Source organism: Limulus polyphemus, unplaced genomic scaffold (genome assembly GCF_000517525.1).
Source record: "Limulus polyphemus unplaced genomic scaffold, Limulus_polyphemus-2.1.2 Scaffold37, whole genome shotgun sequence".
Lineage (NCBI taxonomy): Eukaryota > Metazoa > Arthropoda > Merostomata > Xiphosura > Limulidae > Limulus > Limulus polyphemus.
The window spans coordinates 718,809-731,930 of NW_013665647.1; the positions used below are offsets into that span (position 1 = coordinate 718,809).

The 13,122-nt window shown below is 32.6% G+C and overlaps 1 protein-coding gene across 1 annotated transcript in view; it reads left to right on the forward strand.

Moving 5' to 3' along the window:
• Window positions 1–13,122, forward strand: part of LOC106461155 (rab GDP dissociation inhibitor alpha-like) — a 40,976-nt gene that overhangs the window by 19,282 nt on the left and 8,572 nt on the right. Inside the window, exon 6 of the mRNA XM_022388336.1 lies at window positions 8,120–8,288. Within this exon, the coding sequence (XP_022244044.1) occupies window positions 8,120–8,288 (169 nt within the window). The remainder of the gene's footprint in view (window positions 1–8,119; window positions 8,289–13,122) is intronic.

Below are 13,122 nucleotides of genomic sequence, written 5' to 3' on the forward strand. Positions count from 1 at the left end.
GAAATACTGAAAATGAGAGAAGTTTCCTCCTTCCAGTTGTGCTTCAAACAATTATAGTTTTCTCCGAAATCCTTTGATGATTCTGTAGATATCACAGATAAGGTTATCCTTTCCCTGAAGTTTCAAGTTCAATTCATTCTGTGGGATGTGATGTCAACCAAAAATGACAACTTTGACAGCCAGGTAGTATCTGACAGAAGTGGATCAGCTCTATTCTGATAGAGTTATCAGTTATCTCTCAGTTGATGGAGAAACAATAAATAAGAAAAAATACTTGGAAGTTCAGTTATCTCTCAATAGATGGAAAAAATATTATGAAAAAATACTTGAAAGTTCAGTTATCTCTCAATAGATGGAGAAAAATTAAGAAAAAATACTTGGAAGTTCAGTTATCTCTCAATAGATGGAAACTGTACTGAACTATTATTAAAAACCTTTACTTAAAATACAATATAAGTAAGTACTCTCACTACCTTATATTTGCACAACAAACACGTCCTGATGCTCGTCAAATAACTATCAATTTAAATCCCTTTGTGTTCATTCCAGAATGAAAGATGCATAATCTATGTTTATTTCATAATTTTTTATGATGGTTGCGAGATCGTTCAAAGTTTCCGGACCCGAACAGAAATTGATTAGTGAAGACAATATATAAAATATAAAGTTTTCTCTTAGGAAACGTTTGGTAAGTATTTGGACATTATAAAAGTTTCGTATATGAATGTTCGAAATTTTCTGATGCACTAAAAGTATTTTTAATGTTAAGATGAAAATTACTTTGTTTTCATCTCAAAAATCTCAAATTTCCTTTGTGTAATCCCTAATCTATTGCACCAAAGAATATAGAATAATACCATGCAAAAAATAGACAAATTCAATTACCTCTCAAAATATTTCTGGCTTTCTAACTATGCGACAAGAACCGTTATGAATTCACCAAAGCTAGTTGTTAACTTTCCCACAGGAACGAATCTTGTGCTGTGAGTGAAACTGATGATATTCTGTTCAGAACACAATGTTATACAATATGTTATTTGATGGATGAAAACCTTGACTCTCTATTGGTTATAAATAATATATAATGAAATGTAGGAGAGAACTATCAATGAATTATGAAAGAGAGGATGTGATAGGTGGGTGTGGCAGGAAGATGCTGATTTTCGATAGCTCTGTAACCAAACAAAATTGAAGGCTATAAAATTTATAGTTTGTTTGAGCAATAACGATTTTATAGAGAGTATTTACTTTTAATTTTGTACTATTTCTAGAGGTGATAGATAAAATAGGATGATGACCTGCTAAGAGAAAATGTGTCGCATGGGTCACGCTAGTGGAAATTCAGGATTTGTTTAAATATTGCCTTGTGGAATTAAGAACTTAAAAGTTGTATACTATTAAAATATGGATTATTACTTAAACTTTTATGATATTTTAATTGGTATAACATAAACAAAAAGTAGATTAATAAAATCTTGAATGTAAGACACTAAAACTTTGTGTCATGTGCAGTAAAGGATACCCAAAGTGATAGGGTTAAAACTGTAGTGGAAAAAAATCTTGTCTGGCCCTAGAGCTTTATGTTCTTTAATTTCATAAATATTTCTACTTAACACCAAGGGATTAATATATAAGTGATTCAGTAAATTCTAATATTTCCTATCGAATGCTCAGGGTCAGGGATATAGCTAACATTGTATTTTTTAAAAGCAGAAGAGAACATTTAAAAGCTCGGCTATCTCATAGTTTTCAACAGTAACTTTGCCATCAACATAATTTAGGAGCCCGATCCACATACTAACATTTCAAAACATACTTATCTCCACTGACACTATAGCTATTTCTCGATCTCCAGGGTTTCCACTCTTTGCCCATCTAAGCATTGAAAACACTTGCTTTAGTCTTTTATACTCCATTCAAATGTCCTTGGCAAATTCTAATTTTCCAATTTTTCCACCAACTTCATTGAACTCTCTATCTAGGTACTCTATATAAGCACCTTTATTCAGATAATATAATCACTTTTTCTTGACAAAGCATATGGCACGGGTTTCTATAAACAGAAGTGTTGTGGTTATTCACAATTTATGTTGCGACTTTGAATGTGGTTTCCGTTACTATGGTTATATCTTCATTATATTTATAAATTACTTTAATAATAATAATAGAAAAGAAAAAAGAACACATACCGACGGGTATGAATTCTCCAGTTAATGTTTCTATTAAGGAGGCCATTCATGACCAGGAGAGGAATCACTCTCAGTCAAGGCTGCCTGTGATACGGACACACATATGCGGACCGGAAGTGTCTCTCACGGGGCTTCTAAAGGCAGCTTTTTTTACATGATTCTGACTAGCTGGTTAGAATTTAGACTTGTTTTTTTCTAGCTCCTTCTTTTACTAGGTTGGCCTCAACAGAGGATCATTTTGATCAGTCACCTCCACTCCCTTTTCTTCAGTTGGTTACTTGGGTTTGTGAGGTTTTGAGGATCTCTCCTATTGCAATTGACTATACCTCTTCCTTGTTGACAGCAAGGATGACAAGTGACTACTTGGTTTTTCCTCCTCCTCCAGATATTGCTGTTCATTCTGGGAGATTTGCCTTGTCCCCCATGTTTATCAGAACAGTATGCTTTGGCTTATAAAGAAATATACCAGGAGGAGGTATATTTCAATGCTCAATGAATAGACAAAAAATTGTTATGTTACATTCCAGTTATTCCACAGTGGTATCTCAGATTTTTAGTCAAAGAGACACACATTCTCAAGACCTTGTTTTTGTACCTTGGATCTTCTCTACTGGGCTAGTCTTATTGTATCAGTCTTCTAGCATGTCATGTTCCAGGAGTGATGAATTTAATTACAGATCACATATCTCAATCCAACCAGATTCTTTGAACATAATGGATGATACATCACAAGGTTTTTTACTGGATTTGCTCTCAGTTTTGGCCTCCAATACCTCATCCTCAGTCGTTGATAGTAGATGTGTATGCCTTTTTTCCCATATAAGCTATGGTCCTGGTTTCTGATTATGGTTTGCTCCACTCTATTGAGTTATCTTGGTTGCATTATACTAACCAGTTCAAACATATATGCAAGTATATTCTCCTCTACCTCTTCCACATTGGCAGTTTCTGAGACAACCTCAATCAGACATCTTTCTACCCAGGTGTTGGAAAACTCAATTTCATACTAGAAAGTTATGCAGTCCTTTGCTCAAAATCAGGGTTTAACTTCTATGGTTTCTCTGTATTTAACTATATCTCTCCGTAGGCTAACCACAGCCATTTATCAATGGAAATGGAATACTTATCGTCAGTGGTGTTTTAAAAGATTTTCAACTCTCTTCATTCTAAAGTATCTACCATATCCTGTTTTATGACTTTGGTATTTGAGAGGGATCTTGCTTCATATACAGTTGCTTTATATTCGGCATTCTTATCCACTGTTTTTAGGTATTCCAAATATCAGGAGATTTTTTGAATCATCAGTACTATCAGGTCTATTCAAAACACTTCATATTCTTCTACCCAAATGACCTTTCCAATTACCAAATTGGGATTTTACAGTTGTTTTACATGCCTTGTGTTTTCCTCCTTAGTTTTCTGTTCTTTTTTTCACTTTTCTCTTAAATTGTATTATTTGTTGTTATTGGTTTGTGGATGTCATTGGTTGAAGTTGTTTGCAATTCATGTGCTTCAGACTCTTCATCATTCCACATTTGTCTTGCTTTACTCCAATAGGTTCTTTCTGTCCAAGACACTGACAACTAGGGAAGGGGAAAAATTCTTATCACCAATCCATTTGCCAATCATTCCTCACCTTTATGACTGCTCTAATCCTGACTTTTTGTTATGCCCTGTTAGGTCCTTCAAGTGTTATGTAGATCGTACTAACTCATTTTGAGGTAATAGGAATTGTTTGTTCCTTCATTGGAATTTTTTTTTTCCCCGTTACTTATCTCCCATTACCCTAACGAGGTGGCTTCATAAGTTGATTCAAATGGACTGTAATGGATTATTGTTATAGGAGAGGAATCTTTGTGTGTTACATCTCACCAGTTTTGTCATATCACTGTCAATTGCTGCCCAGTTGAATTGCCCTCTGGAAAACATTGTGCAGTCTGGTATGTGGATTATTCCTAATACTTTCCTTACACGATCTGACAGTTTCCTCTTCTGAGGATTTTTGACTAACTTCTGTAGCTATTTCAACTACATTTATTAGTTTTTCACCAGAGGTGAATATTTTCCTCCATCATGTACTCTTTTTTTCCAGGGTTCCTTTATTTTTTCACTGGATCCCACTCTGTGGTAAGTGTACCCAGGTAGGTATGTTCAACTGTGCACTAGCAACCACTTTCACTATAATTACTACAAGTTGCAACAGGCTCTATCAAAATGGGGTGTTCCATAAGACCATCTAGGTGCCTACCAGATGGTATTATCTTATTATTATGGACTGTCATTCATGGACTATCATGAGTAAAGCTAAAGTGGATCCTTCCCATCTTTGCCAATCACCAGGTTGAATAAGTTAGGATCAGTTTGCTTTTAAAAGTGTAGGAAACTTAGTTCACCTATTGCACAGTTTCCAGAGCACTGTTCCTCAGGACTCTCCAATGTGTATTACCCCCCTAGACTCTACTGGTGGAGCTTGGGAGTCTTTAACACCCCAGTTTCCAGTTGCTGGGGTAGTGGACAGAGTTTTTTTTTTCTCAAGAGTGTTCAAGTGTGTTCCTCCTCTCTTTAAGAAGAGGGCAAAGTTGGGGGCCCTCCTACTCAGGTCCCTGGATGTTTGTCCCAGATGTCAGTAGGAGTGGCACCAGCCTCTGAGGGGCCTACTCATAATTCTGGTTCAGATTTGACACAAAGCTATCTGGTTTGGGGGTGCATGGCCCTTCTCTTTGATCAGTGGTGGTTTTGTATATTGTTCATGGAACGAGGTCCACTATCTCTTCATAACTCTGAACGCGATGTGATCCCATCATAAGCCCTTGGTTGAGCACAAGTTCCATGTCCATTCCATAATTCCAGGGTCAAGCAGAATACTCCTAGCCAATTTGGTTGGGGAGTGAGGATGAATGTTCATAATTCCAGTCCAGATGAGTTCTGTTTCTTTGCTTGAGTATGGCATATACAATCCTGTCATTCCAAGCCTGGGGTGTTGCCTTTTGGACTTCTTCAAGTGGAGGAGAAAGTTTGTCCACTTCAGTGTTGCTTACTTTCTCGCCGTGATTCCAGTATTGCAAAGCTCATCACTCTATGGCTACGGGTTGGGATCCAATCAAAAGTATATATGATATTGCAGTTCAATACCCCTAGTCACTCACATGGGATATAGGTACCATGATCCCTTAATTCCAACCCTGAGTTGTGGAACCTCGACTATTTGGTTGGGGCTGGCCTATACTGACAGTTACTTGTATTCTATTTCACCTTTGATATAGGAACTGAGTTCCTGGCAAAGAACATTCTCCTTCTGGATGTAGTGTGATTTCCCCAACTCTTGTACTATCTTTATCTTGGTACACTTCTGTTCTAGACAGATGATTTCTGTACGGTTTATGCCTGCACTGGCCCCTCCACTTTCTCAGTGTGGGATTCTAGATATAGTGTCAGTGAAGGTAAGTATGTTTTGGAAGTTAACATTTTCCTAAACTGAAAATGTATTTCCAATAATATTTACATCCGCTGACACTCTCCTGCCCTACCTCCTCACTAAAAGCCGGTTTATGTCTCGAAAAAGTGAATACATTATCTGAATGAGGTGCTTATATACAGCACCTAGATAGAGGGTGCATAGAAGTTGATGGAGAGATTTGCAAGTTAGAATTTACCAAGGGCAATCAAATGGGGTATAAAAGACTGAAGCAAGCATTTTCAGTGCTTAGATGGGCAAAGAGTGGAAACCCTGGAGACTGAGAAATAGCTATAATGTCAGTGGATGTAAGTATTATTGGAAATATATTTTCAGTTTAGGGAGATGTTAACTTTTATTTACCTTGAGCAAATTTAGAATAAAAAACATTCTTGCAATTAGTTTTAACATGTCAGCCATATGTTTCTCACAAGTCCTTTTTGATATACTTTTCTTCTTTAACCAAATCCATAGCCTTCCTGTATTTCTGTAAATATTTCAACCCATTTGTTAAAGTTAAAGTTCTTAAATTTAATGAACTTTATCTGATTTTTTCTTTCATGTATTTAGTAATCCAAATAGATTTGATTTTGAATGTTATCCTTTTTTCTTTTTAGGAATATGCCTAAAAATACTTATTCTCTAGTTCAGATATCTTGTAGTGGTGATATTTCGCTTTTAGAAACAAAAATTTTAAAGTTAATAAGTAAAATTTAATATTTAATAATGTTTGACAAAGATATTAGGTATCTACCCATAATTTTCCTCGAGAAATTTCAATCTTCAATTTGTGGATAAAATCATTATGCTAAACATTTTATGAATTTGGTACAGTATTCCATGTGTACGTATAGTTTAGGATGAATGCCAATTCTCACTTTTGAGTATGGTAAAAAAAATAGTTTTTTTTTGTATGCAAAATTGTACTATGAATGAAGTGATTTTGTCTAAAATGTTAGGCCACCCAGCCTGTATATCAGATCAGTAACTAAGCTTGGGCAAAAGCAAGTTTTAAGACATCAACCTCAAAGAAAGTTAAGAAGTATAAAATCTTATGAAATGTGGAAGGTACCTTGCAAAAATGGGTTTCAAATTGATATGAATATTTTTATATTTGCCATGTATTATCCAAATAATTAATCTCAACAGTACAGTAATACTAAAATTGATTTAGTTTAGGGTATTTTACAGTTTCTGTTAGGACAATTTCCATAATGGAAAAAGATGATATCATATTACAGTTATTCAGTTTACTGAACAAAATCCAGCATAGTTGATGATTTGGAAAATATGGCATAGTTGTCAAGGCAGAAGCAAGATAAATCCGTAAAGAATTTGAAATCTTTTAAAATTTAGAAGCATTTTATTTTGTATTTATTTCTTCATTATTGTTTATAATTATCTAGTCTCTTCTGTTTTAATGCCTTTTATAAGACAAATCTCAAACCCATCCACTGCAGCTGGGATGTATATTTCCCAGTGTTCCCACCCCTTCACACTGCAACTGGAATGAATGTTTCTCATTACTGACACTGTTTATGCCTTCCTCTTCTGCATCCAGGTTCATCATCTTGATTATCATCACTAGATGGAGAGCTGTCATCCTCTTATCTCATTGCCTCTTCATCATCATGCGTTTTGAACACCACTGAACTCACTTTCACTATCTTTTAAGCTATTTGAGTCAAGTGCATCAAATATATTTATATAGTAATTAAGGTTACTACTTGCCACTCTAGCAGTGTAGTCATAGTTGGCATACATTTGTCATATATTTCACTTGTATATCTTGTTGGTTACTGAAAGGCTGAGTGGAGAACATTGAGAGAAACCATATGTCAACATTAGGTGGGATGCCAATAAATACTTTCCACCTCATTTTACTCCCATATGTCATGGGTGGAAATTTTGAATGACAGTGAGAAACATTTGTCCTAATTGCAAAGTGAGAGGGTGGGAGCACTGGGAAATACATGTCCCAGCCACAATGAAAAGAGTTAAATTAATTGCTTTCTCTATGGCTTTCCCTATTTTAACTTTTAAGTTTATTCCTAATATTTTTGTAATGCAGAGGTAGCTGGAAGTCTTCATGCCATCTTTGGATGGTTATTAAATTAAGTATTAGGAGAATTTTTCATAATTTAAAATCATCTAAATCCTTTTAGTTCAGTTGAGTTTTTGAGTTCTTTGTTTTGTGAATAATCAGAATGATTTTCAGTGTAACAGAACATATGATGGTAGACCTAAAACAATTCACTTAAGTTGTAGAATTCTCACCCATGCTACTACTTTCTCTGCAGGAATTTAATTCTTAGGTTTATCTGTTAAGGTTCTAAATTACGTCTTGTAATTTCAAATCATTAAATAGTGTTCATAATTAAAGTTTTTTTTGAAGGTCTAATATAGTATATCAGTTACTGTTTGAAAGTTTACATTATATTTAAGAGGCAACGTACAAAATTTTTCATTGCTGTAGACTAAGTGCTATTTATGGAGGCACCTATATGTTGGACAAACCAATTGATGAGATTGTGATGGAGAATGGAAAGGTTGTTGGGGTTCGTTCTGGAGATGAAACTGCAAAGTGTAAGCAAGTTTACTGTGATCCTTCATATGTTCCTGACCGGGTAGAAAAAGTAGGCCAGGTAAGTCAAGTTATAAATTTTTCTTTGCCAAAATGCACATTTAATTTACTTACATTTTTTTTTATAATACAAATACTTAATTATAAAAATAACTAAAATATAATTTTAAGTACAAATTTTTTGATTCCTCGCTTTTTTATAAACTTTTGTCAAACACTTGCCAAATGTACTTCAGCATGAGGGATTGAATAGCTGTAAAGTTTTTTCATCTGTTAGTCTGTAGTAGAATAATCTTTGCTCTTATCTTCTGAGGAGGGATACTAGGATGATACTTGGGATGGAAAGGCTGTCACACGAGAATGGGTTAAGATCTCTGAAATTGTTTTCTCTTGAAAAAAAAAGAAGAATTAGAGGTGTTATGATTGAGGTGTATAAGATTTTAATGGGAAATGATAATGTTGATGCATTATTTTATTTATTTATTTTTTTATTTAATGGTGAGAGTGATAGGGAGCACAAGTATAACTTTGGGGAGTGTAGGAGTCATCTTCAGCTAAGACAACATAATTTTTCTAATAGGTTAGTTTGCCTTTAGGTGTGATGGATGTAGCTAATTTTAGAGAATTTAAAGGAAGGATTCCTAAATATTTGAATGATAAGGGCTGGTTTTGAAGAGTTCACATATAAGTTTAATTTAGTTGCTGGGCCAAAAAGTCCCTTGTTTTCCTTAAATTATATGTAGTGTAATATGTAATGTTGTATTAGGTTAATTTTTAAAATCTAGATTTTGTTGAGTAAAATATAACTTCAAAAGTTAAAAGTTCTGCAGTAATTTATTTATTTTTTCGATGATATACCAGTATTATATCTGACTGATTTTGTTAAAAGTGTTTGTTTGTTTTTATTGAAAAAGACCTTAGTATTAATTGACATAAAGTAATTTTTATCATTTTTACAATAACTAAGTTTTAACCCTATTAAAATAATCTAAATTCATTGTAAGTAGCCTTTTGCTGGGACAGTGGTAAGTCTACAGATTTTCAATGCTAAAATCAGGGGTCAGGGGTTCAGTTCCCCTCGTTGGACACAGTAGATAGCTTGATGTGGCTTTGGTATAAGAAAAACACACACCCATTGTAAGTAGGTTACGTAATTATCATGAAGTTTCCAAAAATTATACTAGTGGATGAAATTTGATTGAAATTTGACAAGAACTTTCCTAAAAGTATGTAGTTTCAGAAAAGTAAGATATTTGATTTTGAATTTTTCTACTATTTCTATTAAAAATTCATTATTTAATGTACTTATTTGCACTCTGACTCTGAAGAGTTCACCTTCAAGGTGACTTTAATGTTAAGTATAAAAATACCATTTCATATCTTACAATTTTTACATTTCATTTGCATAATCTCTAGAAACTCCTAAATGAATATCAAAAGTTTTTTTTACTCTGAATGTTTATATTTTATTTTCCATTTTCTCTACCATATCACTAACTCAAGCTATTATCATCAATATACAGTGTAATAAAATGTTTGAAATTAAGAAATGGAAATATATACATACCTTTCATCTCTTTGTTGAATAATCTTAAAATATCTTCTTGGGTCATATGCATAATTTCACATCTTTACCTTATGACTTATAATTAATTTTTAATGTTTTATTTTCCTTTCATGTTCTTTATTTTTGATTTATTTATGTCGACACACATCAACAGGTGCCAGAGCAAATCATTGGCAGAGATGCTGTAGCCTTTGGCAAAATATTTCTCACACATTCTGGTTAGGAATGACTTGTTGAGGGAGGTAAAGCTTAGAAGAATATTAAAAAATCATGAAACCTTTCAAATATGAATTTTAAAACACAATTAACTAAAATATAAAAGTAAGATATAAATACAATTTAACTGTCTCTCTAACTATAACATATTTAGGTTAGAAAAATAACATAAGTGATATCATAGATCAAGCAGCCAACAATACTACAGGTAGTTATATCTACCCAATGACAACAACTGCATGCCAATTTTAAAATAATAATTGGTGGATTATAGTGTAAAATGAGCTGTTTCTAATAGTTGTAAACACTAATGTCAAGTAAATACATGTGGCTTATAGATCTCAAGGCTAAGTATAAAAGGTGGGCGTGTCACCTGTCAAAGTTGGCAAAACTTATTACTTGTTTCTACTAAATTCAGCCAAAGAACTTTGAAACTTGTGTCAATATGGCAAGTAAATATACTTAATTGTCTAGACATACATCTAAAGGATTGGCATTGTATGATTCAAGATGGTGTCTGTGAAAGTGGGCCAGTGACAACAAAATTGAAGTTGAAGTACTTTTTTAAAGGTTTCTTGAAGCAAAATAATTAAAACTTTGATAACATAAAACTTCAAATTATATATTATAATGTTAATTTCATTGACATACATAGATAGTAAAGTTGTTTAAATTTGGAATGTACTTCAGTAACATGCAAAGAAAGGAAGTTAAAAAGTGCATTGTACTTGGAGGGTTTATTATTTTAACCTTCTTGCTATGAGCATCCTTTTCTGTACATTTCATGAGGTTTAATTGAGTTACATTCAAAATTTCATTAAAGTACTTTGTTATCATGATATATGAATAATCTTGATGTCAAAACACAGCTAATAATCGAAATTTCAATATTATACAAATTTTTAAGTTCCTAATTTTATAAAGCAATATTTAAAAAAATCCTAAATTTTCCCTAGTATAAGAATTGGGACATTTGCTCTATAGGCATTCTCTTTTCTCTTATTTATTTGTCGTCCGTTTGAGAAGTTCGAAATTTAATGTAAATTACACATAATAATGTTGTCATTGCTCAGGCAAAGCATAATTATTATAGCCTCAATCTTATTTGGTTGAATTGATAAACTATTCTAGTTAGTCTCACAATCTGTTGTCTGATGAAGAAATTGAAATTTAGTGCAACATATTGTTTTGTTACTCTTTAATACATTATATTTTGTGCTTGTTATAGTTTTCATGCTATAACTTTTAAATTGGTAAGCAAATATTAACGAAATTTGATAGTTTATCAGTAAACATTAGAATGCTTTCATGTGCAAAATATATAATTTTTTTATGAAGTCTTAAGGTTTGTAAAGCAATGTTTCTCACATGCCTTTTTTTTCTTTTCACATCTTACCTGTCTATCATAGTAGTTCAGTTGTTGTAATTTGATGTCACATTACTCGAACCTTCTGTATTATTCTTGTTGCCTTAAGTCAGTATTGTTACATCATAGCATCTCATAGTTTGTAGAACATTCTAAGCCTCAGTTAGACAATGTATATATATAGGTGACCAAGTGAGTGCAAGTTAAGAAAAGGTTAAGTCAGAAAATGTTAAGTTAGTGGAAATGAAATTAGACTGAGTGATTGTTAGTTTAGCCATAATGGGCGAAATATTAAAGTGAGAATAATCTGTCTTGTCAAAGGGTGTTTTAAAGTAATTGAACCCACCTGTGTGGACTTTGACGAAAAGAAGACAATTATTTAAAGTTCTGGATGCAACTGTGATAACTCATGGGGTAACGTAAGTAAACTTATCACAGATTGTATAGTAAGAAGCAGAGTAGAGAAAAATATATTGTCTTGTTAGTTGGATTTTAAAGTAATTGAATCAGCCTGTGTGGACTTTTTGACAAGAAAAGAGAATTATTTAGTTTTAGATACAACTGGTATATCTTATAGTGTAAATAATTTTTGGACATACGTTTGACTTGTTTTGAATATATATATATATATATTATTTGTGTGCTGTCTGTTTATTGTTTGAATGTATCGCCAACAAGTCACAGACACCTACTGTAAAGAATCTGGCCCCTATAAAACCTGAATAACATGTTTGAAAAGGAAATAAAAAATAAAATTCAAATTCAAATTGACCAACCTCGTATAGAGTTAGCATAGAAAAAATAACAAATAAAATATAAAATTTTACTGAAAAAGAAAAGTTTGACATTTAATAAAGAGGTTTTAGAGATTACACAAATGAAGTTTGAGATTTTTTAGATTAAGAAAGTATTTTTAACCATAACATAAAAATCACTCAGAGCAGTCAACACTTTGACTCCATGTATTCATCCAGAAATTTTTAGTGTAAATACTTCATTAAAAATTCTGATTTTTTGTCTACAAAAGACTTAATGATTACTGAAAGCTTGCAAAATTTTGTGAAGATGCACAAAACGTGCTAGAAGTTATAGCATGGAAACTATAAAGGTCAGTTTGGGTCATGAACACAGCTGATTTGGAAATGTGACTATCCAAGCTGGTAAGCATGCTCTACATTAATTATTCATTTTCTTGATGAGGCAGTTGATGAAGTCCTGTAGAATTAAGGACTAGTCTTCACATGGAGCTACTACAAGAAAGCATATTTTTAGTAAAGTATTTTTAATAAACTGAAATATACATTTGTCCATGAATATATTGAGTATTTGTTTTGAATAGTCTGTGTGCAAAGTAATTTTCATGTTAAAATTAAAAATACTTACACACAACATACTACTCTTAACGAGTTACGTAATGAAATGAAAAATAAATAATCATTAAATATTAAAAACTAAATAGTAACTCTTAAACTAAACAGTCTTATATATCAAACAATGCCTAACTAATATTCCTACCACATAAGTTGTAAATCACTTGTTACCCTATTGAATTACATAACGCACAGGCTACTTGCGAGTTGCTCGTGAGCATACCTCATGAAAACTTTCTACTGTTATTATTCTTTATTTTACCTTATATAACCAAAACATTTCTATTTTTTACATTTTAGTTACTTTTATAATAATAAATAAAGAATAAATTTGAAAACAAGAAATATAGTACTCATCTGGGACATCTTTTTTTTT